The sequence below is a fragment of the Grus americana genome, chromosome 20, assembly GCF_028858705.1.
Source record: "Grus americana isolate bGruAme1 chromosome 20, bGruAme1.mat, whole genome shotgun sequence".
Lineage (NCBI taxonomy): Eukaryota > Metazoa > Chordata > Aves > Gruiformes > Gruidae > Grus > Grus americana.
In genome coordinates this window covers 9,821,288-9,849,162 of record NC_072871.1, presented here as the reverse complement: position 1 = coordinate 9,849,162, position 27,875 = coordinate 9,821,288, and the positions used below count along the sequence as shown (strand labels likewise).

The following is a 27,875-nucleotide window of genomic DNA, read 5'->3' as shown; positions in this document are numbered from 1 at the left end:
TCGTGGTCAGGAAGATCAGCTAGCAACAAGCTTAACAAATGGATCAATCCCACCAAGAGCTTTCCAGGATAAATCTAGTGGTTATTTTCTCTCCAGCTAAGGTTGGCCCTCTGCAGCTGAGCCAGGATCTTCAGCTGCTCTAACACAGCCAGGGAGGGGAGACCTCCAAGTGATTCGTGCTCAGTTCAGAGCAGAGAACTGTCCCCTAAGCCAGTCCCACGAATGACAGCAGCGCGGGAGTGAGCAGAGGCCTGGGAGGGTGCCCCCACTCCTCTGACTGCTTTCCATGACAGATGCAGATGCTCAGTAAGCAATAGTGATGACCGGCACCATGATAAGACTTGAAGTGTTATGAAGACTGTATGTGTTGTATAGGAAGGGATCATAAATTAAAAGTGTAATAGGGAAGGGATGGGAGTTACCACAGAAATAGATCATGGGATAAGCTAAGGCAAGTTCACATCCTGATAGGGCCTTTCTTTTCCTGTAGGTATCTTATTTAAAATACAAACACATAAACAGATAGCATAGAAAATAAACACTAAGCAAAACCACAGCAAAGGTAAAGCAGAGATTATCAGAAATAGATATAAAGAACAAACCCACTAAATGATCTTCATTATTCACATTGTTTACAAACTCCGACCATTTGTTGTAAGTTGATCTACACAGGCAGAACCTCATGCCTTTGTGGTGACTGACTTCATCTGGACTCTCAACAGGCGTAAGAATCTGCCCAGGCAGATCAGCTTGCAAGAGTGGGGCCCCGTTTACAACAACGCACCCACAGATTAGGCATAAAGTCCCAGCAGATTAGTGAGAATCCCACAGTAGAGAAATCCCAAAGTTATAAGAGAACTGTACCTATTTGTGGCTACATGATGCATGAAATTCTGTTACTGGGAAATTTATTGTAGAATTGAGGATTTTTTCTGAGGTGTTACCAAGTTCAGCACTAACTGCAGATTCATTATTTTGCTGCAGCCGCTTCCTGAACTTCACCTTTTACCTCACTGCCAGCTGCCTATTTGGTTTTGTTTTTTCCTAACAAATTTAGACAGAATGTCTGTCTCTTGGTGTTCCTGTAGTCAGAAAGGAGGAAAAAAGACAAGCTGGGACTGAGCGCTATGGCCCAGTTTGTATTCAGGATATAGAACGGTGCAGCAGTCTGCCTGGAGAATCACACAACAGTAAAAGAGACCCGCACTGTTAAATTACAGATTAAACATTTCCCAGTGCATAGTTTTTATCAATTACTATGTTCAGCTTTATGTTTTCCACTATTTCCTCAAAAAAATACTTTCTAGGCAATTCAGCTGGCTAGCTGATACTCCAGCTTATTTCTTAGGGATACTCCACCCGTGAGTTTGGTAACATGTTTGAGGAGTATAGAGAACCATGAGACTGGAAAATCCACCAGGATACTTACTAAGGATAGTAAGTAACAGCTAATACATATTATTACAAGTAGGAAAGCACTGGTTACTTTGAGACAATAAAAAGTTAATTTTATGGAAGAGCATGGGATTTTATGTTGCAGAACCTGACAGACTTAGAAAGTCCTAAGACTGTCATTATACTTTTTTAAATCCAAAACTGTGGGAAATCCAAATGATTAAAGCATAAGTTAAAATGTGTAACTATCAGTTGCTATCACATTTTATATTATTCCCTCCTAAACTGTAGTCCAATGATGACTATAGAGTAGCACAGAGAATGGTTAATGATAAATTAATGAACCATGAACTACAACTTACCCTTTCTTCTGCCAATAGGCTTTCCTCACTTAAAGTGCTGGGATCTTCCTCTTTACATTTCTGGCAAATTGCATTTTTATTGTTTCTGGTAAAAAGAAAGAAGAAGGAAATATCAATCAGCTGCTGTACTGTAGTTTAGGAGGTCTTTGTATAGACACCGACACAAATAAAAACATGGAAATTGTCATTTCCATCAGAATCCATAGTCCTTGTTCATTAAAAGGCCAATTCTTGAACACTGACATCAAAAAACCCCTGCTGTTCTATTCCTCAAGACTAGGACTAGGCCCATAAATCTTACCTGTATTTCAGCAAAATAAGAGCAGCCTGGATCATAAAAAAGAATAAAGATGGGAACCTATGTATTTCATCAATTATGCAAAAACACGACGTAGGAAAGGTAACATGAAAACTAAAGCCTTTTAAAACACAGAAAATGCCCAAGGTAGATATATATAGACTTCAAATTACAAAGATATAGTAGAACCAGTAAAGAATAGAGTTCTAGAGAGTGAACATTCTACTGCAGCTAAAAAAGGTTTTGATCTACTCTCAAAACATTTAACATAGAGTTCTACATAGGAAAAGCAAAAAATAAAACTTTACTAGAGATGTATTTCATTGCCAGTGCTGTTTAGCCTCCAGGTAAATAATGAACTAACACAGACCAAGAAAAACATCCATCCGACCAGAGCATAATTGATTTCAAACTGTACTAATTAGCTTGTTTGAGCCAGTTTCCCATTTGTGCTATAAGACTCTATAAGACAATTCCGGTTAGATTCTGCTGACAGTTTTCCGAATTTACGGTTTATGTTGCTTCATTAAAGGGCTTTGTTCTAGATTTACAGTAATGGATTTATGTTAGTTGGTCAAATACATTAATTTCAATACATTTTTACATTATTATACACTGATCTTCAAATCACAAATGGCCAGTGCATTGACTCAGCTTTTCCGGTGCCCCACACTGTGACCAGAGCTGGCACTGCATGAATTGGCATACACAAATTAGCTTACTAACAACATCCATGAGGAAGCCCAGTAGCAGGCTTGAGACTTACTTAGCCAGTATTAAAGCCCAGTCACTGAATCTTGACAGCTGCTCTTTTCCAGAACCTCAAAGCTGAAGTCAGCTCATATTCATGGCATTGTACTGCAATTTCACCTCCCACCTGCAGGGCAGACATTACCTTTTCCAAAGGCTCTGGATCGAGGTGTAATTCTTGAACAAAAAGGCAGGACAGAAACAGCTAATCAATCAAAGCAAATTCCCACCTAGCCCCTGCTTTTCAGGATCTCCAGGACGATAGCTGTCATTGTTTGTCACTAATGGCAGCAGCACCTTAATATGGAGTGACCCAGTGGAGTTATCAAAAAAACTCCCTCTAAGATAATGTTCATTGCAATCCTATAATACCACTTACCAAAGGACTGTGAAGTCCCGTGGAAGTATTAAGTCAGCCTTGCACTAGTTCTTCAAGGTTAAATCAGTATCGTTACCTCACACTTAGGCAGCGAAAACCTGACATCTGTCAAGCCCAGTAACCCAGCCTTCCCCACGCTGTAGGCTTTCACACTGGAAACAAGAGGAGGCAGAGAGTAGCCTGCAGTCCACCGCAGGCAAGTACTTCCAGGTAGTAAAATGACTGCGGGCCAGCAGGCCACGTAGCCACGGGCTGATCTACTGAGCACAGTGGCACAACGCAGCTCTCAGGAGCACTCGCAGCCACAGAATCCGCCACAGCGGTGTGACCCTCTGTAGCAAGGACCTACCGTACAATCCAGGAGAGGCAGGCTGAGCAGTACCTATGCCCACAGAGCGTTTGCAGGGCTTTCTTCAGAATGTTATTGCAGTTGCTGCACAGGTACTTCTGATCAGGCACATCCTCACAAATGTTAGTGGGATATCCAAAAGGAAATTCATTTTCACCAGGAGAAGAGCCGGGGACATCCTGCGGGCCTCTGGTTGTTTTCTCAGCCATCTGAAGTAAACTACTATCAGAGATAAGGAAAAAAAAAAAGTGCTCAAACAAGCAGACACACGCTCACTTTGATGTGAGAGAATATTTCAGGCATCAAAGTCCACAAGCAGCTCCAAACCTATGCAGTAATCTAGTGATCTGTTTAATTGAGTCTGTAGCTGACATGCGTGACTCAATGTCACAGTGGGGCTTGACTAGGTACCAGGAAATTACTGTACAGATTTAAAATTTCCCTCAAACACAACATGAAAATGAACAATGTATTAAAATGAAGGCTTGGGGTTTTCTTTCCAGAGTTTTTTAGCTTGTAGAAAGATGAAGTAAGTATTGCCATCATCTTAGAGCCACAATCCCATCGGTCCACATCACATAGAATTATTTCCTGTACAGTAAATCCCCAACCACCTTCAATTCCCAGCACCAAAAGTTGCGATTACATTTTATAGATGCAGAAACTGAGCAAACGATGTGTTTACAGTGACTTTCCTGAAGTCACAAAACTAGTGGCAAAATGAAAAAGGAAATCTTAAGCCCACAAAAAGCTTAATGCTTGTCCTTGAACCAGATACACCTTGAGCCACACATGCCAAGGTGTCATGCATGTTCAGTATTGGGTTTGGTTAACAAGAGCTGTGCAGTTGAATATTTTTGGAAATACATCAATAACTAATGCTGGTGTCTCCATAGTCGCTTGGAAAGTTCAAGAAAAGTTTTTACCCAGGGACCTGGCGCAGTTTGATCATAACAATGCCTTTATAATTTTTTTTTCCTTTTCCCATAACAGGTGCTGACACACAATAAACTATCTATCTCAGCATTATCAAAAGTAACACTGACTAACAAGTCTCTAAAAAAACGAAGCCAGACTGCCTGGGCCAGGCCAGGCCCAGAAACAGCAGTGTGACTGCCATGAGGTGGACAGGGCATCCCCAGATTTAACACACTCCTCTTTGAACAAACAGCATTTTCTGTTGCCTGGCTTAGGCAATTTCCTTGGCCTCTCCAAGGCATCTGATGAGGAGCTTAGCAGGGGCTGCCCGACCTGCCAAGGACAGTAAATTAAACCCCACAAGACTAAATGTGCACACGCGAGTTGAGGAAGCTGTCAGCGGCGTGGTTGGGTTGGTACCCGGGCAGGACGGGGCAGACGGCACCCTCGGCGCTCACGCTGGAAACCGCCCACTGGTTTCTGCCGCAGCGCTGGCTGGGCTAACAGACCCCGGCGTTTCCGTGGGGCTGGAAGCCCACCCCCGCGGGTGTTTTACATCGATAACACCCGGTAAAACCGCCGCCCTGGGGCAGGGAGCGGGCCCTGCTCGGCTGGTACCCTCCGTCCCCATCCCCGGCTCAGCAGGGCAGAGAGCCGGCAGCTTCGTAGGCAGCAGGAAGCGGGGCGGGCGGGCGCCCGGTACCCCCGGGGCAGACTCGGGGGCCGGGCAGCCCCCTCTGCCCGCTGGGTGCTCCCTGGGGCGCGCTGCGGGGCCCAGGCCCGTGTGGGGCCCGCTCGCTCTCCCTCCCTCCCGCTCCCCTTACCTGAGCCCGCCGGCCCCAGAGGCGGCCCAGGCCGCGCCGGGCCCCGCAGCGCGGAGCGGGGAGGGAGGGCGGCCGGGTGAGTGGGCCGGCCGGCGGGGCGGTGCCGGCCCCGGGGCGCGTAGCGGGCTTCACCGCGGTCGGGCCGCCCGTGTCGCGGGCAGAGGAACTGCAGCCGGGCGGCTCGTCTGAACTTCGGCGACTGCTGCCTCGCTCAGGCCGGGAGGAGCGGGAAACCCGAAAGGCGCCTCCGGGGCCGGGGAGAAGCGGGCCTTCCCCGGGCCGACGGGACGCGGCCTGGCTCCAGGCGACAGCGAGCCGTGTCCCGGGCCGGCGAAGGGACACCCCCGTCAAGGCTGACCGGCACCGACCCGCGGGGACAGGGAAGGGGAATTGACTAAGGAAAGGCCCGAGGGAGCAAATTCCCCCCAGGACAGCTGAAACGGAGAATCTGTTTGCGTAGCTAGTTCCTGAAACTGGTGTGACTATGGCTGGCTGACACGGTGACCTGGCCCTGTAACTCAGACAGAAACCTCTGCCAACCCAGAGCACAGTGGCAGTGAAAAATGCCCTCTGCACACCTCTGCCTGCTCGGGGAAACCCGCCGCCCCGAGTGAGGGAGCGGAGCCTTGGCTTTCCTTCTGAACCCTACGGGGAAACCGAGCGTGCCTTGCCGTGTCTCGCCCTCCAGCTGCCCTCAAACGCAGATAATATTTACAACACAAGGCTAACACAAGACAAGTTAAGTAATGTATGCAAATCTTTTTAAGATGCTGGCAGTCCAGTAAAGAATTCTACAAAGAAAAGTTTCACTATCAGAAGAAGGTCCTCTTTCCCACTGACAAAGTTCACTCTGAAATCACATGCTGCAACACTACCTACTAGGATTCAGTCAGAAGAGAGAAAGTTGCAGATGCAAATCTGTTAGCTCTTCCTTGTGAAAGAAACTTGGGGAGTACCACTGGGGGTGAGTCCTAGCCAAAAATTAAAAATAAAAAGCGGAGGTGGTTCTCTAGTTGCTTCACTTGGCTTGTTACTCTGCTGCATTCGTATCACTGTTCACGTCCAGGTACCTCCTGCCTGCATGGCAGTTGATGAAGAGGTTATTACTCATCTGTAAGTGTCTGCCCAGAGTCTGGCACTTCCCTGTGTTGTGTGTGCACAGGTAATAGTTCCACATCTGGAACAGCTGCCCTGGGCAACTGCCCCCCCCCCCCCCCCCCCGACACAATCACAGATTAGCAAATACAATACCAGACAGACTACAACTCCATTGAATAACAGATGGGAAGGAGGGCGGCTTCTGGGATCAAGACATAGCCCTCCTTCAAGTAAGTGCAGTATATGCTGGAGTGCTTTGTTCCATTGCTAAGAGAAATATTTGAATTAATTCCTGAACTTTTCTCTCCTCACATTGCTATAAACAGCTATGTTCATGTTTTCATGAAGAAGCAAAGAATATTCATAAGCTCTGCTCACACAGCTGTTTGTGTGACTTAGCCCTTATGTTTGCCTGTATGATGTAACAACATTATTCTTTTTCATCCGCTCCTCTGCTACACATATACTGTATTGAAGATTTCCCAGGAAAAAAAGTCCATCAAACTTCTACCTTTTTTCCTCAAAAGGACAACATCAAACAAAGCAAGAATAAACAAAATATTTTTCTAGACTTCAAAAGGGCAGTTTAGTTTCAAATCAAATACACCTAAGGAGAAAACCTCTAAAAAGAGAGCCAGGTCCATGGGTGGGATATATATTTCCTTTGTACAGCTGATATACTGGAAATCTATATACACACCGGAAAAATTTATCTAGTAATTATACAGTACTGTGAGGATATTATAAGCACCAAGCCTGGCACTGTTTGCAGAATAGACGCTAAAGGAACCCATAATATTACCAAAAAACAGAATGAAAAATATTTATACAAAATAATCAAGATTGCAAATTTCAATCATTTTTGCGGTAAATTGAAAATAACAGGAAGTATTAAAATATACTCAGAACACAGTAAGGACGTACATGGTCTCTTTAAGGCAGACAGATGCTCAGTTTTCTCTACTGTTTCAAGCTCTGGTGTCTGCAACAGAGCAAGCTTCGCTCATTTGCTGCGAGGGCAATGTCTTTTCACAGTTCTCTGCTAGTTCATTCACGGGACTTTGAGACAAGTAATGACCACCTTTTGGTGGCTAGGATTTTTAATTATAAAAGTCCCATTCTTGCCTGCAGTTTATTCAAAAGGTTTCCTACGTTTATGTCCACTATTTCTTTAACTGTTTTATTAAAAATTCACCTATGGGCCAAATGCTATTTTCAGTTCCACCCTGTAGTCCCACAGGAATCAGGGTGCAAGACTGTTTCCAAGAGAAGGATTTGATCCTTCACTTAGTCAGAAAATCCTTTATTTACTTTCCCTTGAATTAGACAGGCTTTTGACAAGTGACATGATTTTTTTTCTGAAGGCTTTAACAGTTTAAAAATGATGATGCAAAGGAAAGTGTTGCTATAGAGGGAAGGAAACATAAGCCTGATGGAGCCAGTTGCAGAGTCAGTTTTAGGGTATCCATGTGGCTTACTGCCATATGTCACTGGCGTGCTGTTGGATAAGGCACTAGCCTAGGAAATGCTTCCACCTTCCTCTGAAAAGAGGGAATAACATTTGCTTCCTTTGGTAAAACACTTAGATCTCACCAGATGAAAAGCATCATGTGCAGTTCAGTAATGGTGTCACAGCACAAGAAAATTACTAATTTAGCAAGGTGGGTGTGCAATTATCCGATCGTATACAGCCGTGGTCCCTCCATGTGTAACCTTCTTTAAAAGCCAGGATGTTAATAAGATTTCACAATGAAACTGTGGAAGAGGAAAACGATGCCAGTTTTCTTAAAGTTATTTCTAAGGCTTCCAGTTTAAATGTCAACACCCACCTATGTGAGTGGGAAGACTTTCCCTAGTAATACTTGCAGAACCACATGTAACATCTCTTCATTTCCACTTCCTTCTCTCTACATCTCCGTGCTGGAAACGTATTTGTAGATGCTCTTCTTTGTAGATGCTCTAAATGCAAAGTCATCATGGCCACGTATTAACTAAAGTTAAAAGCCTATGGGGAAAGGGTGATACAGTCTTAGTAGTCCTTATGGCCTTAAACATTTTCTTTCATTGTTTTATGATTAGGGTTGTTAAAAGTCACCGCAAGTTAATCTGGTGCAGGCAGTTTCTGCCAGGATGTGAGTTAGTTTCTGGAAAAGTTTTTAAAATATTTCTGGATGTGGAATTTTTAAGCTTTCGGCATATAAAGAGGTGTAAGTTAATAATTTCAGAAAGATCAGTGTTACACCAGTGGCTCAGTTTCTGTTTCGGGATGAAGAGGCACCTATCTGCCTCCTTTCTCTGCTCTTAGCTTGCTCCTTTTCTTTTGCCTTGAGACTTCTCGAAAGTATTACACCTCTGTCTTAAAAGGTGCTGAATTACACAAAGAAACTAAAGATAAGTTTTTGGTACTTTCCAAACTAGAGATATTTCCTCTGGTAAATTTCCCCCGTATGAGATCAGTTAACCGAAAACAGGATGTGGCTCAGAGAGAGATTAAAATTTGAAGCTTAACTTTATTGTAGAGCCATTCCACCAATGCTTTTAGCATTGCGGGGCACAGTGTTACTATTTAAGGTGAATAATCATTTTTTACATCCAAGAAAAAAAGATTGTAAGGGAATATATTTAATTTGAGCATTATCTTTTAAAAATAATCCAAGGAGTTGAGATTTTTAATGAAACAGATTTCTCAGTACATTTAAAAATGGAATTTAGGCTCAGATGCAAAGTGTTTTAAAGATTATAGTCAAAGTGCAAATAGGATTTCCAGTGCTGAGAACCTCATTTCAGAGAGATGTTTGAGATAGGGATGTCTCATTCTATGAAAACACAATTTTCAGTTAATATAAATTATCTGGAAATGTGCACATGTTCTAGGAAACCCTGAAAAATTGGTAAAACAGAGGAAGGAAAACTTGTTAGTAAAAGAAGATGCAGTCCCCATGAGATGCAGTACTTCTAGGAACTGGAGCCGACTGCTCCAAGTCAAGATTCCTGCCTGTTTGTACCTCTGATATTGAGTAATTCTTTAACTTCTACGCTATTACTTCTTTCCTGACTTAAGCTACCCACAAAATTGGAGTACAACAGAGTAGCTGTCAGACTTCATGAATTAATCTTGAAGATTAAAAAAAAAACCACAACATGAAGAATCATGAAATTTGATATATTGTTATCCTCAGCAAACTTCACAACTTTGCCACAATTCAATCTCTTGTCTACAATAATATCTTTTAAAATGTTTTTGTTGTATCTGCCTGTGCCTACTACCAGTTGTAGCTCTGCTTTGTTATGGTGCTATCCTGAGGAACCAGCCCGACTCATATTACAGGAGATGGAAAGTTTCCCACTAACTTCCATAGGAGTTGGACTGTAATCCTGAAAGTGACATCAGGAATCAATTTTTTTTTTCTTCATCCCCACTCTGCCTCAAGATTTTTTCCAGATCATATTCTCTGTAATACAGTATTATCCTCTGCTTCCTAGTAATTTTTTTTTTCTCCAAATAATAGATGTTCTGGAGCACCTCTTCAGCATTTGTCAGAAAAGAAGCACCCATAAAATGGACACTATATACCATTTATCTTATTTCGGTCACTCACTGAAGCAGTTTCCACAATACAAGCCAAAGAATCACCCTGAAGAGAAGAGGCTAGAGAAAAGAAAAATGTTTCTGTCTGTCATAGTGGCCTCGACAGTTTCCTATAAGCAATACTACTACAGAGTAAAGCATCATTAAGAGATTACTGAGCCTGCCTCTGATTTTAGGCAACCTAACTAGGCAGACCTTCTTTACATTAAGAAGCTTCTTCGTGGTATACCTGTCTTGGTCCCTATGTCTCCGTATCAGGACAAACACAGGGTACAAATGTGTGAAGCCGACACAGACCAGTTTATGACAGTCCCACCAGATTAAGCTCTGCTTTTTGTTGCAGCCTGGCTACATTAAGGGCTTATACTGGTACTTGTGGTTATGCTTCTGTTTCTCTTAACGTACACAGAGCCTGATCTAAACTGGAAAATTCTTAGCTGCTTATTTCCATTCTTAATGCTTTGGAGAGAACTCTGGGAATGGGAGCTGTGCCCACTGGGAAGCCTGCCAAAACACTCTTCCAAAGCTCTGGATGTAACATGAAAAAACAAGTTTGGATTCAACATCTTTTGACTATAAAATAGCTGGCAAAATATGGATATTCTATTGATAGCTCAGGTCACTTAAACAGTGTGCTATAGAAACCTATACCATTATCAGAAAACTCAGTATATTTGAGTAGGACTAATTAGTGGAAACAGAAAAAGAAAACAACAGGCTTCTTTAATGTCTTCATTAATTCTCATTAATGACAGGAATTGAGGGGAGAGTCAAGGCTATGGTAAATCTCCATTAACCCTTTCAGAAATTACTCATTTCACTAATAAAAGAAAAAAAAAAAGATATGTTTAGAAGATGTTCTTTTACATGTGATAAAAGCAGAAAGAGACTGACTATGCACTAACTTGCTAACTGGCATCTCTCTTCCACTGAGACCATAATTCACTTTGCTATTGTAGAGTGACTAATAGCACTGGGCTTTTCTTCCCAATAGTATTTTGCAACGTGGTTCATAAATCTGAATAATTTCCACATCATCACTGACAATGTCTATTTGTACCTGTATTTTATGGGCAACAAACCCAGGGAACACAGAAGTTCCAGGCATTATCCAAAGTTTCAGAGAGGGAAAATGTATTGTAAAGAGAACCAAAGCCCCCATCAAAACATTGCTACTGAAAGAAAACTCAAGTTCACAAACCAAGATGTTTTTAAGGAGGAATCTGAAGGAGAAAGGAAAAAATATTTTAAACATAGGAGAAGCCTGAATGAAAAAGTAAAGTTGGAAGCGGGAGAAAGCAGGCATAGAAAAAGACAGGTCTATATTCTGAACAGAGGCAAGCAGACTTAAGTGTTCAAATTCCTGAATAGAAAGAGTCTTCTCGTGAGGCCAAGTATCTTGGCAGCTTTGCCAGTGATGGGACTCCAAAAGCACATCATCACATACAAGTTCCCAGCAGCGTCCTTGGAATTCAGCCAAGAAAACAAACCTCGTAACTCCATGTCGAACATCTGCATCACAAATTGGATGTGGAAACCCCAAAGCAAGTGGATGGGGCACAAAGTGCTTAGGAAACGAATGCTCCCATCTGTTCAGGTTCAGTAACAATGGGTCATCCTGGAAGAAATCAAAATACAGATTGGCTTCATAGTGCAACAGTTCAGAATTGTGGCAAGTTTTCACAAGCTAAGGTTGTATTTTCTTTGTGGCAAGATATGCGCAGGAAGGAAATTCAGCATTTTTTAATCTGGCTATCTAAAATCACCACTAATGCTTTTCCTGATCGTGAATATTTTGCTTCCAAGCCCAGGACTGGCAGGCAGAGCCCTGGGATGCGTTTCTGGGCTGGGCTGCCCTCTGCCAGGACTCGCCCTGGAACTGTTCAGAACTGGGCATGGAGATCGGCAGAACCACCACAGGCATGGGGGCGATGGACACAGATAGGGATTCTAAAAATTTGCTTTGAACTCATGTGGGTTTAGATACCTTCCCCCAATTTCTGCTATGAATTCATGGAATCCTGTTAAATTACATCCCAGATTAATTTGACCCCTCATGTTTCCATGGAAGGTTTTTGATCATAGCTTGTTTTTGAGATTCCTGACCAAAACAGAAGCTTAGCTGATCCTGCCAGGCTTCTGCAGTGTCATATGGAAACTGTGAAATGGTGAAGTTATTTAGCTCTGATAGGAAGCCACAAATGGCACCAGGGACATAAAGAAGATTCCCCCATGAGCCTGGGTTGAGTAATTGTGCATAACCACAAGCTAGGCAAGTTTCATGGAGTTTGATGTTTTAGCATGAAAATACATCTCTGACTATATGTAGGTACTTGGTGCAGAAAATAAACATGCGCTGCCTTTTCAGTCACTATGTACAAAGAGATTCATCCCAGAAATTTAAATTCCTGCCACAAATATATCTCCAGACTTCTCTTGTCAATGGGAGCACACACCTTTACAAGAGTCCTTGCACCCTGTCCTAAATTTCACCAAGCTAATGTTTTTTCTTGGCTGCTTCAAAAGCTCTTATCTGACAGCAAACACTGAACTCTGGGGATTAACGCTGTGTTATCAGCCAAGATGGTTCTCCCAAAACCATTGCTGAACATGGCATGAAGGATGCGTGGTGTAAGTTTAGTGAAAATCAGGATCAAAACAGACCTCCTGAGTTCCAGTTCCATTTTATAATTGTATCTCTGGATCCCCTCCTTGCAGCAAAAGCTACTGCAAACGTTACTTAAAACAATTGTTCAATATATCCCAACTACCTGGGGCAAGAAACAAAACACCTTTTAATATTGCATAGACTGGTGGCTCCAAACCTTTGGAATTGCACTAATGGTGGAGACTACTACCTATCTCTACCTAGCTGTCAGAGTCTGGGACTGAATATTCTCTATGACCTTACAACAGTAGGCTTTTATGGAAAATTTTATGATTTGGGCAGTGAAAATAACATTTGTATGGCATATTACTTTTTATAAATTACAAAGGAAAACTGGCTAATCAGACTCTGGCAGAGACAGACAATGCAGGCATGTAGAAAGTGCGAGTCTTCAGTTACAGCTGCAGTTTATGCCCAGTCTGTCACCAACACTAGTGTTTACATCTATTTATTGTAAATCACATTTTAGCAGGTATGAACTGGCATAGTGAAAGGTGAATCTCCTTGTGTGTAGATGTGCAAGTGGTTTATAAAACATTTTCTCTTTGGAAAGAAATTTTCACATTTATTTTTTGTGATTCAGTTAAAGAAATACTCTAGCTACAGATCTAGATATCAAGCATAAAAAGTATAGCTCCTCCAAAATAATTGCTACAACACTGATTTGCGTTAGCTGAGGATGTGCTCCATGGCCTCACAGCATAAACTGCAGAGAACATATAATAGCCAGTGGAAAGAATGCACTGTTGAGGTTACTGTTGTAAAGCCAAATTAGACAATGCAAGTCCATGACAGGGCTCCTTGAAACCCACTTGCAGTGTGCTAAACCCAGACTCTGAACCTCTCTTTGTTTCTTTTGGAGTACTTTTAACCAGCGCCAGTGGGGCTGCTGTCATTAAAAGAAAATTGATTTTCCATTGTAAAGCCCAATTTTTGTGGTTTAATATCTCAGCTGATTCAATGTGCATCAAATATAACTTTTTGTTTGCTTTACTTGCAAAAGAAATTGCCATTTTAGTTGTCAAGTAGCAAATAAATAAAGGAAATATAGTCTGAACTGCGGCACCTTAGGAATAATCTGCATTTCATGACTTCTAGCTATGAACAGGAGTAAATATAACTATTTTATAAATAGCCACCTGTGTGTAACAAATATTTCTTGGGTTAGAAAAGAAAGGGTTGAATATAGCAATCTTCACTCAGGATTTCTCTGCTATTGTTTTCTAAACTTGAATGTTCTTTTTATGACACTTGTGGTGTTTAATTCAGTTTAGTATTTTCCAGGAAATCAGTTGCTGCTTAAACATGTATCCAAATTCCAAGTTCATTCAGAACTTGAAAAGCAAAATTTAACACAAGGAATGGAATTTTGTAATGATCCAGCAATTGGCAAAACCAAACTCTTAGTTCCCAAGAGAACGAAAGAGCCAAACCCAGATATTTCTCCTAATTAGAGGTGAAAACATTATTAAATATCTTAAAAATTGAAAGCATATGTAACTCTTATAAGGTGGTTTTTTACTGGAAAAAAACTGATGGCCATGCCAAATTTCAGTGTGTTCTGATGTAAGAATTCAGCAGCAGATTAAGAACACATTTTCCTAGGAGACATGCATAAACATTAACATTTACATAGACTGAAAATAAGCCTCTGTAGGTAGGGTCAAGTGAGACAACTCATGATGGATGAACACCAAATTGGCAGCCCTCAGAGAATGATTTTTTTAAATTACAAAATAATATTCACTGAAAAGAAAAAAAAATGGATTTCCTTAGTATGTTTTCACTCATGTCTTCCACACCCCTACTATAAATGAATCTACTGACCCCTGTCAGTAGATTCCACAACTCTTTGTTTGTAGAAATGGGAGTTTGAGATTATTTATGAAAAAAATATTTTTGAACTTGAAAGAAACCTTACTAAGGATTCAGTTCTCAGATTTTGTATTGCTCCACCCAATGCAGGATCCCGCAGCTGAATCAGAAGAGTGGCTGTGCCTATATTGAACATTTTCATCACTATAAAAAGACAGAAAATAATTTTGGTGTGATATTCTGGCTTTACATTGCCCAAATACACTAAACAAACAACTCAGTGTGATGAAGTGAGTATTTGTCCTCTTCCAGATGATTTCAGATTCTGAGTATCCATCACAACAAAATAAAAATTATGTGGTAACTTCAACTTGCATTTGCATCCTACTAGCTCATGTAAGCAATTTTTTCTTTCATCTAGTATTTAATACGATATGTTTTCAGGTCAGCCAGGCAGAATTATGGCAGTCACTTAAAGGTATGGAGGTATTAAAACCCAAGAATTTTAACCTGCTACAGGGATTTAGTGTTCCTCTTCTAAAATTGTAGGGTATTCCTAGTTAAAAAAAAAATTTAAGAGTTGATAGAGTACTCGTCTGGCTAAGGCTACTTAGAACTTGTGGCATATCCTGAAGGATTATTTACACAAAATCATTTCTGCACTGCTAGTAAAGCAATCTCCAGAGAAAGGCACCATTTGGCTCTCTTCCTAAATTAGTCACAGTGGTTAGATCCAGCACAGCGGCTTTCATGACCAGACTAAAAGAGTGCGAGTTTCATGTGTCACTATGCATAATAGGGTGGAATTTGGGCTATTCAAGTCACTTACTAGCTTGGATCAATAGATTAATTTCTGGTTGCAATGAAGTGAAGAGTGAAATCAGTTAATTTTGTGACACTTAGCTATCTAGAAATCAGTAAAATACAAATGGAAACTTACAGAAATATGTATTTTTAAAAAGAATTAAAAGGCTTACATAGTACTAACCCTTAGAATTGTTATCGTCTCAGGAATCCAACCAGTTCAGGTCTTACATATCTGCCAAGAGTATTCAGAGAGAATCACATTAGAGTGGCACCTGGTGAATTTTCTTATTCAAAGGCTAATCTGGGAAATATATTAAAAAGGAATAGAAGTATAATGACCAAACTCATTTAATTGATTTTAGTGGGTCCTGCTTTCAGAGATGATCTGTGCATATCACTAGGAGCAACTCTGAAGTTCACTTTGGAGGCTAGTTTGACTGTGATGTGCTGTTATGTCAATAAATGACAATAAAGATCCTTGGCATCTTGCCAGAATTGACAGACGAGGCCAGTCATCTCTATTCTAGGAGATGTGAGAATAAATTTGGACTAAAGTACACAGCTTTCTGGGCAAGTGTGTTAATCTGTAAGCAGACCAGTAATCCCACATACAGAGGCTGGCTGGCCTTTGGGTAGACTATAAAAGTGTAGCAGTTGAATGCATGTTTTTCTGGAACCACTAAAGCTATTAGCCTGTGAGTCAAAGCCTGGAACATTTGGAGGCTTGCACACCATGTATATAAACAACCATGGAATAGAAAAACACTGTGTACAATTCATGTATAGAAGGACCTTTCTGATGTCCACGATCCCCAGTAAGCATGGAAGTACAGAATGTGTTTTGAAATAATTTCCATTTAATAATACAGATGAGTCATCTAAGCAGTGATTATTCCAAGAATTTCCATTTTTGCTGGCATTAATCCTGTGAGTTACTGAGTACCTCAGAACTCTCCGACTACCAGCCACTAAGGCTAGCATGGCAGTAGATTCTAAAATCAATCCCATGTCATTTCCATATTCTCTTGACTTACTAATTACATCCAATGGAAATCTGCCAACATAATTTGCATGTCTGAAACAGATAAAGACATAAATATGCCTTTCCCCCACGTGGTTTTCATATGAAAGTCATGCGATGCCACATGAGTAAGGTAAATCTTCCTACATTGGTATATATACACACATCCATGCCACACACAACTAAATATATATAAAAATATACACATATACATATATTTAAAATATTTCAGTGATCTCAATGATATATTGGATAGATAATTCTAGATAGAACCAGAAACACAAAAAGTAAGATTAAAGACATTTTTAACTACTGCTAATTTGGTAAAGAAGTGCAGCATTTTTATACGTAATTTTTAAATTAGGTTCCTAGGTCTTCCAGAGAAATACAGCCTTTTTGTAGCCTGTTTCACTAAAAATCAATAGAACTTAAATTTCACAAGTCACCTGTGAAAATAAGACATGCTCCTTGTCATTTAAAGTTTTTAAAATGTAATTTACCTTTCAAAAGTTACATTTCTGAATAAGCTAACAGGACCCAAGGTTCGTTTCGCACAGCCCACGAAGACCATATCTGTCTTTGTGATTTCATCTATTTTAAGACTGCTTGATAAAGTCAACTTTCTTTCAGATGTCTTTTTTGCCATTAGCAGTTAATAGGAAAATGTATTTTCGTGCCTGATCTTAAAATATTACTTGACACTGATTTGAGCCTCTCTGACACAGAGAGAAAACAGTAGAACATGTTTGGTTTGCTTTTGTAGCCATCTCCTTTCTTGTATTCTCTTTCTTTTCTCTCTGGAGTCACTGCGACCTGATAAACTCACACCGAATGCCAGTATACTTCAGTCAACATTCCAGTTCTGCAACTGGCCTTGTCTGTAGCCTTGAGAAAGTCATTTGACTGCTCTTGGTAATACAGTTTCCTCATCTATAATTCACTGCTTTGAGTCCATAAAGTGAATCCCCTGAAAGTTCTTGTTAGTATTTTTTTGTTATAGTTTTGTATTTCTAAGTACTATATGCGTCACAGTACTGACAATATTTTTTAGGCTTTATAAAGCCCTTTGAGATTTACAGATGTTGACAAAAGCAGACATTCCAACAATGGAATATTTTAAGGTTTTTTCCCAAGCCAAACGTTGCTTATGAAAAAAAAAATATATATCCAACCCTTCTGCGTAGAAGTCAGAGAGATAAAACACTGTCCCTTTATGCAGTGCTATACTGTGCAGCAGTTTGATATTCAGCATATATGATATTCTGGGTACTCCAGAGTGTCAGCTGGAGAAGGCAAAGAAAATCCCTGAATCCTTAAAGTTGCAACAGAAACCATCAACAGCCTTGTGGGATGATTTAGTCCCACCAGTCTTAGGAAATTCTCCCATGCAATGCAGAATTGGCCCTGCTATATATACATTGATTAAGGTTAAGGGATATGGCTATAACAGAGTTAGTTCCCTGAAAATTAATTATTTATAATCCATACATATTAAATATTATTTCTTACGTTGTCCTTGTAGATGTCAACTATGACTTACCTTATATGAATCTGATTGACCTGAATGAAGAAAATTCTTGTTCATACCATTGGCTATAATGCCTTCAATCTCCTTGCTCTTGGTTTCATCTGGTTTTATCTAGCACACAGGGTGAATACAAAATTGGTAAACAGATTGATATAAATCTCATAAATACTAGTAACCACAAGCCAGAGCAAAGGTATACTAATCACATAGGCAGAGTTTGAAGTAAAGCTCATAAAGACCATCTTAGCTACTCCATGCAATAAGAATGGGAATTATTTTAACTAACTGATATCTTAGTAGTGTGACCTATGGCTATGACATCTGAATAGAATTTGATCTTTTTCATACAATGACATCATTGTGCTTTAAAGAAATCTTCAGGTTCCACCTTAGCAGGGATAGTTCTATCTCTGTGTTTATAATCAGATGCAACAAACAGGAGTTTATAAGAAGATGTATCACACTTGAGAGATAATTAGGCCTCATAATACACAGTTACCCTCACAACAATATTGTACAGTTCAGAAGCAGAAATGTTTACAGGTGGATTGCCCAGACAACCTCACTAAGTATTTAAGTGTGCTTCTCTCTGCAATTTGAATTTATATCCAGTTATTATTGGATACAGTGTTATCTTCTTACGCTTGTTAGAAAAGTTTAGAGGATTAAAAAAAAAAAAACAAACAGAGCTAAAATTAAAAATTGCATCATCTATGACTATCTTCTTTTCACATATTAAAAACTCCGGATCAAGGATATTTCTAAGAGAGAGGGAAAACAGTAATTTTAAAGTTCTTGGACGTGCTGCTTTTGGGCAACTATTCAATAAAAATAAAAATGCATGCAACTGTACTTTGTATCAAACTCTCTCCTCAGTTTTACTGAGAACCAAGCTGATTTGTGCCAGGAGCTGTGGGAAGGAAATTTGGCCCTTCATCTGCCACTTTCCTGGAGGCAAGGCAAACTTTTTAACTGTCCAATTCAGTCACCAAATGCCAAAGTAACATTTGTTGTAAATCTACCTAAGTTACAGTAGACATTGAATCAGTCTACTGTGTCTTAAAATACAAATAATGAATGGCATACATCTTATTTAGGAACTTTTTTTTAAAAACAAAACAAAACAAAACAAAACAAGAAAGCAGAGCATAAAAATAGCATCAGTTAGTGTCAGGAATGGAAATGCAGGAATTCAAAAAAAGAGTACAAAAGCAAAACCTAGGGAATAAAATAGTTTCTTTCACAGAGAGCATATGAAGTGGCTGCATATATTTATATGCATATATATTTACAAAGCTGTACAAACATAATTTTATACCAGCAGGCAAAGATTATCCGTACTAGCAGAAGAACAAGACTCTTCACACCTGCTTAACCTCCAGCTACTCCACCAGGACTGAGCATAAGGTGGCCGCTGCAATGCAGAATAGCCGCTAGCCATAAGGTTAGCGCCCCTTCCAAAATGCGAGTTTTACAAATACTGCGCAAGGATCCCATCTAGGCATAGTACAGTTTTGTTTGCAGTTACTGATGAATGCTGAAAATATTTAATATCATTGTTTTCTATGATAGAATTACCTTAACAACCAGATGACACAGGACATACAGTAACTGTGCCCACATAGTATCTGTGCTGGATTCTGCAGGAACATTTTGCACAAAGGACAAATGTATATGGAAGAAGCATTATTCATGTATTTTTCCATAGGTTCTTCAGAAGTATGTGCGCTACTCATAGCTTATGCACTGATGCTTGACACCAAATTTGATCTTCCAAATGCAGCGGTGCTGGAAGATGTTCTCTTACGAAGAGAAACAAAAAAACTTTAGTCTAAAGCCATCACTGTTTTTTGCTGTTATACTTGTAGTTAAACTGCAGACATTAAGATAATCCTGAAGAAAAATTGAAGAAAAAGATTAGCATTGGGCATACACTAAAATAAACCGATAAGCTGCCAATCAACATGCACTTATAGCATTTTTAAATGCAGATCAAAAATTTGAGGACTGCAGTATGAATCAACCTAACAAAACAAATGAGAAGGCTGGAAAAATAACAACTCATTCATTTCTAAACCAAAAAAATTTGAATTGTGAAGACACAAACCAAATTAAGAGGAAGGATGAAAAAAGCAGTAATTGGTATTCTCCAGTAGGCATCATTCCATGTTGCCCTAAAAATAGAGCCTCAGGGGACCTGCTTCAGAAATCTTGTTCTGGTAAATCCTCCTTCAGTGCTACAGGTTTACAGGAGTAGAGATTTCAAGACAGAAAAAACAGGCTGAGAGAGTGTAAGAGTGAAAAGACAGCATTGCAAACCAAAGACTACTATGGTTAGCTCTTATGAATTTAGAAACAGGTTGACCTTTTATGGTTCTAGATTTTCTTTTATTGTTTTTCATTTCCCTGATTTCTGTTCCTCATATCTATTTCATACACGTTTTATTAGTTTATATGTTGTTTCTCTGGGCTGCTACTGCACATATTTTGCTACCGATACTTTTTAGCATTGCAAGATTTCTTCATGCAAAGGAATTATATTAAGCATCCCTACTTGTGCTTCTAGATCCATGTCTTTTACCACAAGGCTAACAATTTTGAGGAACTCACAATGTCATTATCAGCACAACGTGCACAGTGGTAAGAAGCTTTTAAAGTGAGCTGACCATATAAAATTAAACCGAGTAACCTAGTCTGCTGAAATATCAAGTGTCTATGCTAAAATCACAAACTCCAGGAAATTCTAAAATTAAAACATATTCTGTTTCATATATCTTGTTTTAACTTGTAGCTGAAGTGTCACTCAGTAAAAGCTACCAGGTACATGATGCACTTGCCAGAAAATGCCCAGGTTAATTCAAGAAAAGGAGAACTATTTTTGGCTGAATTTCCTTATTTCTGTGGTTTTAAGCTGCATTTAGATGACATTATCTCTGTAAAAGGCAGGAAGCAGCACTAAAGTACATTTCCCATTCTGAGTTCTCAAATATCACATTTCCCCATGGGCAGAAATGAGGTAATTATGTGATTCTTAAAATGAGTATTGCACCCTGACCTATTGCTTGCATCGCCTCTTGCTCAGAACTCTGATCAGAAAAGGCTTTGCATCCTCTGCCCATACTTTGTCACACAGTCCTGACAATGATACCACCTCTGGTAAATCTAAAATTTGTCCAAGAATCACAGAGACTCTGGGGTGGTTACTGTCTTGCAGGTGAATTTCTTTGACAAATAATTTGGGTGATATGAAGAAAAAAATTGTGCCAGCAGACATGAAATTAATACTATGGCACTACACATTAAAATAGATTTTTTTCCCATCTACTAGGAAATGAGTGCAGCATTTTCAGAAGCTAAACTTTTGAAAAAAGTCTTTTAAAAGTTGTTGGTTTGGGGTTTTTCTTTGGGGGGGCGGACACTAAAGTACTAATATTCATAGGACCTATATGAAAATGATGTTCTTGTGCTCCCTCTGCTGTTTCCGTCACAGTGGAAAACCGGGAGTGTGTCAAGAGCTGTGTATATTCCTTCATATACAGTAAGAAATACTCATGCCTGCATAAAAAGGCTAGTTGTTTCTCCCGGCAAAAGAATTTTCTAAAATAAAGCAGTATGGTGTAAAAATTCAGGATAAAAAGCAGCATCTATCTGGAAAGCAAGCCTTTAGGCATGATACAATGTCATGGACGTACCTGGGCTTTCTTTAATTTAACATTAAAGTCTGTTCCATTAAGAATACTAACAAAATATAATTCCACCTGAATTCTGAATATTATTGTAATTTAAGTTATGCTATAGTTATTTACTATCACAATTGTTCAAATAATTTTCACCAAGACTGCAGGGTTAATACCCAAAATACGGTCTTTCTAAAATACAAGCAGTGAGAAACATACTACTAGTTTTAAAATAGTCTATTTTCTCTACACAGATAGTGTTGGTATGTCATCCATCTATCGGAAGAAACAGCAAATGCAAGAACATGAAAAGTATTTAAAATTAGTCAAAATATCTCACATAACAAATAATAATTAACGATGTCTGGAAAAAGGACTTACCAAACTGGTTAACGACTGAATTTCTTAGCACATCAGCAGCAAGGGGAAACTCTAGATTTAATCTCTCTCAAAGTGGATTCCTCTGTATCACATGCTTGGGTTTTCAATAGCATGACTATTTTCTTTTTAATACTTGGTTTAACACTGCCTTCTTTTAACGTTAGACCAACAGCATTTACATTAGTGTAAGGAGATTTTGCTCATATTGTTAAGAGACTGAATCAGCTGGAAGAGGGTATAATTTCTACTTTTGAAATATAAAAATAAAGATGAAATTTTTTTAATAACAGTTTTGCAGAGAAATACATCACAGGCAGTTCCACTTTTCTGAACATGCAAATTGCAAAATAGTTATTGTATTCTGGATATTGGTATTAATTAAAAAATACTGCTTATAAAGCAGAAGCACATTAATTTTTTTTCATCATCGCAGGCCTGATTTGAAGATGACATATAAGCAAAACAATCAGCACTCTTCTATCTTAAATAAGCAAGGAAGACAAGGTAGCACACTGCCCACCTTGTTTAATATACATAACACACTTTGCAAAGAAGTTCTTATGTACCCTAACACACCCCTTTCAGATCTTCCTAAGTTTGAGTGGAAATCTATTGTGTGACTTCATTATTTGTAAAATATCGAGGTTTTACAAAAAATAGCTTTTTTTTTTGCAGCATACCTATGTAACACTTCAGAAAAATGCTTTTTGTTTCATCAGACACTGTCATGGCATGTCCAAAATAATCCATTGGCTCTTGTCAAAAAGATTCCTTAGAAAAGACTATTAATCCTCTGGGTATACCACTGCCACTTCACAAATAATAACTGCCTGTGTAGATTCAACAAACTTCTAATGAAAATTCTCTCTTTTGTACACAAATAAGAAGTAAAACATTCAATAAGAAGAATTTTAACATATCTGGAGAACTTTCCATGCCAAAATGCTCTGCAAATGAGAGTATCTTCAACACATACAAGCATCACTTCATAACTGAAATGGCACCAGGTATAGTTAAGGTCTTCCTGACTGTTTTTTAACATCATAAATTCAGTTTATTTAATTAAAAAGAGTTTAAGTTGCCCTTAACAGTTCCAACCTATAGAATATGAACCGTAAGTTGCCAATGTTTCATTTCCATTGCAGGGGCTGGGGGTTGTGTATTTGAGACACATTGCAGTGTTTCAGTACACTGTTAAAAGTAAATTTTTGCTTTTCAGACATGGATTGGAAAAACCTAATTTATTAAAACTCAGTAAATCTTCAGGACTATTTAATTTAAAAATCTGTTACTCCAACCATGTGCTGAATGAAAAAAAATCACTGAACAAGTTCAGATAAATGCCTGGATACTAGCTAGGGTACAAAGAGCAAGATTTTGTCATCTGCAGGTCTAAAGGAACTAGAAAAGCACAATGGGGTCAGGAGTACCTGGCTTCAATGTGGCTCTTGGCATAATCTAAAATAGCTTCAGGAGTTGTCTTCCATCTTTCTTACACTACAGTACCTTAATGAAGTTGGAAACTGAACATTTCAAATAGTCACTATAAAGGAGCTGGGGCTGCAGTAAAGTTTTGTCCTAACCTGTCCTATGCTAGGTTAGACAGATTTTTATTTTTTAAAAATTTGCTTGGAAATTAAAGTTGTATCAAAATTATTTGATAAACAATTTTATTTTTCCTTTTATTTTTTTTAATGAAGGAAGGGTTATGTTTTTGTAAGACATCAGATTTTAATGCTTCTAAGTGTTATTCTGGCACAAGACAGTACTTTCCGTGTTTGTTTTTACAGTTGATCCACTTCATCTGACTTCAAATGTCTTTGCAGTATTCTGCATTATTCTCCCACCCAAGCTTAAAAAAAAACCCCATACTTTGAACATTTTTATGTTATAAGAACATGGCTATGAAATACAAGCAAAGACCATTTTCAAGATGAACTATTAATGAATGTTAAGTTCAGGAAAGAATTATTAAACAGGTGAGGATTTTTTTTTTTTTATATGAGATTTGATCTATATTTTTAATTTAAAAATTCTCCAAGTAAATCAACAGCCACTGATGATGAGATCTTCGGCAAAATCTTCCATTGTATTTAAAAACTCCTGACAAAATGTGCATGCTGTATTTGAAGGCCACCACTCAATCCAAGTGCTGGAGTCCAAAGGGTACTGGTATCTAAGATGACAACAGAAAAGGATCATTTGCTGCTAAGATTTGGGGAGGAAAATGTCAAACAGAAAAAAAAAATTACAATATAAAATTGCTTGCTTTGTGTTCATAATCCTGTTTTAAATGTACACATCTGAAAACACATTGTGTAACTATTGATCGAACTAATACATAAAAAATTGAATCAATTATATATTACATAAGAATTATTACATACAAACGCCACTGCACAGCACACTTCAGGATTAAATCTCTGTATATTCTGATGGTAAATTACTTACTTGAAACTGTAACCAATGCTTATCTTTAAGGCTTCTTTTCCCATGATCAAATACTGCTCTCCTGGGCTCAATTCAACATCTGTACAGGTCTTCTTTTTAACAAAGGTTATTTCATTATTTTTTTGAGCAAAAGCCTGCCCTGAAGTAGAATGTCAAGATTTGGAAAATTTCACACAGAGAATTTCCAGTAATGCATATATTAGACAGAAAACACCAAAATGTTCTACAGTACAGCACAGCCAAGGGATCTATTTGCCACTAGTTATAACTGACAGGAAAATTTGATGATATAAAACACATTTCTTGTAAAAGATTTTTAAAATTAAATCTGAATGGTAAATAAGCCTCGTGCACATTAAATGATTTTATATTACAATAATTATAAGGACATACTGAGTGCTTAAACTCAGAGGAAAAATGAGTGAATATCAACTTCAGTTCCACAGGACCCACGAGCAGCTACCGCTCCCAAGGGTAAGACAGTGAGTGCCCAAGCATATTCAAAAGTCCTTTCTCCCATAAGCAGAAACACGCCTAACCTACAAAAATCTGAGAAGAGTTAAGGCATGGCATATCCTTACATACTACCCCACTTCAGTCACTGTATACACAGAAAGGGAGGGCATTCTGGAATGAATGAGACATTTAAACAACAGCTCACAACTGTATTAATTGACTATGGAATTTGTTCACTGTGTTTTGTCACATAAAAGGTATTTAACTGATCACAGTTTAGGTTTGTTAACAGCTATAATACAGAAAAGCTGTTTAAAAACATCAAACAAAGACTGCCCTTCTCAGGTCACAAAAGAATTCTCAAAGGCTGTATGTGAGACCTTGGTTTTCTACTGTCACGGAGTAACTCAGTTTGACTGCTGATTTTTGTCAGCTGTTTCAGTGGTCTCAACCAGACAGCTTTTACTCTAAATAAATTGTTATATGGATTAAGAACAGGATATTCACCTCTTTTATAGAGATCCAGAAGAGCTGCAGAATACTTTACAAAATTACCTTCCTCACTGCGAGATAAGATGTTCACTTTATAAACTGCAGAACAACACAAACCAAAGTTTTTGTTATTCCTTGCTCCTGCAATACATACTAAATATCTTACAGATGCTCAGATGGACAATACGATGTCCCTTTACAATACTAATTTCTGGGAAAACGATGGCTATAGCTACTCTGTAGGGCTAAGAAACATTAACAAGTTCTACCCATACTCTAATGTGATGGAAATTCTACCCATGCTCTCACATGATGCCCCACAACTTCCTCTGACCCCAAAGCCACATGATCATGTTAAAACAGTACCAAGAAAGAGAAACACAGTGCTTATTAGCAGAACTCATCAGATCAGGCTCACTGGTACACTAACCCTGGTTATGTGACTTTTATTCAGCAGAGGGTATGGGTAGCACTTACTCTTCTTCGCTCCAATATGTCACCTTCATATACTGTATGCCACTGTCAAGCCTAATGAACTTCAATCAGTAAAGATCTAATTGGAACAAAATGTTTTGCAGCAGTAGTAAACAAGTAAATATTTCAGTCAGAGCATGTAAAATAGGTAATGGCAATTCAAATATTACCATATGTGATATCATTCTGGCATGCAGCTTCTCTCCTGGTATTAGCAGTTATTGACCGATCTAGTCTCTCTTGTACTTTACTACATTCAGCTACGTTGAGAAAGAAAAAAGCCAGTGTTAAGACCATGTCATGACTTGTCCTCAAATAAAACATCATGAACCTCTACCTGTTTGCGACAATCTACTGTAACTAAGTAAACTACTGTAACTAAGAAACACCATAATTATGGGATTGCATGCTGGAACAATGAATATTTAAAATACAAAATAACACCCGTAATCACCTGAACTTAATCCAGTCAGACAGACATCTATGATCATACTGCACAATTTTTTTTAGATTTTTTAAAAAATGTAAAACGTGGAGAGGACAACAGCTGTGCTCTTATGAGCATTTTTTTCCTTGTGTTTAGTGTGCTTTTGTTCAAAGCACTACACTGCATTTTCCCACCAAGTGAAATGCGAAAGCATCTTAAAAAAAGTTTACCTTCCATGCATTTGCATTCATCTCCTTCACACAATCTCACAAGTTTTTCATTTCCATAGGGGTTATAAAATATAGTGCACCTTTTATCTAGAAGATCCAAAAAGAAATAATAAATACATATGGAAAATCAAAGTCCAAGAAAAGTCCTTCAGCACTGAAACTTTGTGAGTCAAAAGTTACCTGAGCTTAAAATAACAAGGATTAAAAAGTTGTTGAAGAAGAAAAAATGAAGATACAGAACACATACCTGGAGCATGATATTCATATACAGTGAATGTGCCAGGATTTCGCATTCCAACTCGGAAAAGCTCACTTATTCGGAACTCAACACAGAGAAAATTATTAGCTGGCACCTATTTGAAAGACATATGAATTAAGGAGCTCTAAAGGAAACAAAATTATTCCAAAGAGTTAAAGCAGTGCTTACAGTTATGAAAAGGGTAACATACAGAGTCTATCTGCAGAATAACATGCCCATCTTTTATCTCATAATCTGCTATCAACTGATCAACTCCACTTGCAAGCTGTAGGGGAGGAAAACAAAGAAAAATCTTTTATACAAGTTAAACATTGTTGGATGATCTTGAAGGTTTTGTAATCAGTAGCTTTAATATAATTCTGAGATGTAAAAAGAACTTATTTTAAGGTTGCTTCTTTATAATGCTTATATTCTCACTTGTTGTTTTGGTTTTCTTTTAAGGAAATTATCCTTTTACTCATTACATGAAGATAATAAAGAATTAAAGAGCTAGTTGTCCTTAAAAGAATACTTTAGTCCATGTGTAATATGCTATTTAAATCCTGTAAGTGTAACTCTAATTGCCTTTAACTAAAACTTGCATGCTTGTCAATAGGAGTTGGATGAACACAAGCACTACAGTTAAGATTCAGTCCACAGACTTTAGCCAACTTACAGTGAGGTGTGTATACTAAGTGTTCCCTTTACAGTTAGGAGTTACAGCACCTCCAGAGGTTGATTCACACCACCCTAACACAGCCGACAACCACTCTGAATCCACTTTGTCTTTCCACTAACAACAGAGGGAGCCTAGATGTCAAACTTTAACTAGATGTCTAGCTTCTGACTATCAAAAATCCATAATCTAGACTAATGAGATAATTCTCATTAGTATTAGAAGTGTTTAGAAGCAATGAGGATATAATGATATAAATCTGCACTACTACTCTAATCTAGAAAGATGAAGAACAGTAAATATTATAGTTGTCAAAAAAATCTTCAGTAAAAGAAAAAAGTTCTCTAATACTTACAGTAGATAAGTCATCTGTATTTGCTTCCAATCCACTAACCAAACCTATGTCCATCACAGCATGTGCAGAAGCTGACTGCGGCTCTCTCACACCAGGCCTGTACCTAACATAGATTAAAAATAATATTAGTGAAACATAACTAAAATAAAAAAGAATTCTTCAAATGTGATCTCAGAAAAACTTAAGGAGAACGTTGCCAACATTTAGACCACAGTAA

At 38.6% G+C, this 27,875-nt stretch overlaps 2 protein-coding genes across 6 annotated transcripts in view; both read right to left on the bottom strand.

Moving 5' to 3' along the window:
• The window catches only part of TRAF1 (TNF receptor associated factor 1), a 37,511-nt gene extending 14,142 nt beyond the window's left edge, over nucleotides 1–23,369 (bottom strand). The window contains exons 1-7 of one of the 4 annotated variants that reach the window (XM_054848786.1): nucleotides 19,380–23,369; nucleotides 17,814–17,912; nucleotides 15,423–15,484; nucleotides 14,552–14,649; nucleotides 11,453–11,580; nucleotides 3,534–3,755; nucleotides 1,758–1,842 (exon numbers count right to left, since the gene is read on the bottom strand). In XM_054848786.1, the coding sequence (XP_054704761.1) occupies nucleotides 1,758–1,842; nucleotides 3,534–3,755; nucleotides 11,453–11,580; nucleotides 14,552–14,647 (531 nt within the window). In that variant the 5' untranslated portion in view covers nucleotides 14,648–14,649; nucleotides 15,423–15,484; nucleotides 17,814–17,912; nucleotides 19,380–23,369. Of the gene's footprint in view, nucleotides 1–1,757; nucleotides 1,843–2,821; nucleotides 2,933–3,533; nucleotides 3,756–5,275; nucleotides 5,653–11,452; nucleotides 11,581–14,551; nucleotides 14,650–15,422; nucleotides 15,485–17,813; nucleotides 17,913–19,379 lie in introns of those variants that run through there. The other 3 variants (XM_054848785.1, XM_054848787.1, XM_054848789.1) reach the window with 3 other exon arrangements.
• A 132-nt stretch (nucleotides 23,370–23,501) lies between these two features.
• C5 (complement C5) overlaps nucleotides 23,502–27,875 on the bottom strand; it is a 28,584-nt gene continuing 24,210 nt past the window's right edge. For both annotated transcript variants that reach the window (XM_054848783.1, XM_054848784.1), the window contains 8 exons: nucleotides 27,659–27,761; nucleotides 26,839–26,913; nucleotides 26,637–26,742; nucleotides 26,390–26,476; nucleotides 25,903–25,992; nucleotides 25,274–25,357; nucleotides 24,311–24,449; nucleotides 23,502–24,035 (listed from right to left, as the gene is read on the bottom strand). In XM_054848783.1, coding sequence (XP_054704758.1) covers nucleotides 23,906–24,035; nucleotides 24,311–24,449; nucleotides 25,274–25,357; nucleotides 25,903–25,992; nucleotides 26,390–26,476; nucleotides 26,637–26,742; nucleotides 26,839–26,913; nucleotides 27,659–27,761 — 814 coding nt within the window. In that variant the 3' untranslated portion in view covers nucleotides 23,502–23,905. The remainder of the gene's footprint in view (nucleotides 24,036–24,310; nucleotides 24,450–25,273; nucleotides 25,358–25,902; nucleotides 25,993–26,389; nucleotides 26,477–26,636; nucleotides 26,743–26,838; nucleotides 26,914–27,658; nucleotides 27,762–27,875) is intronic.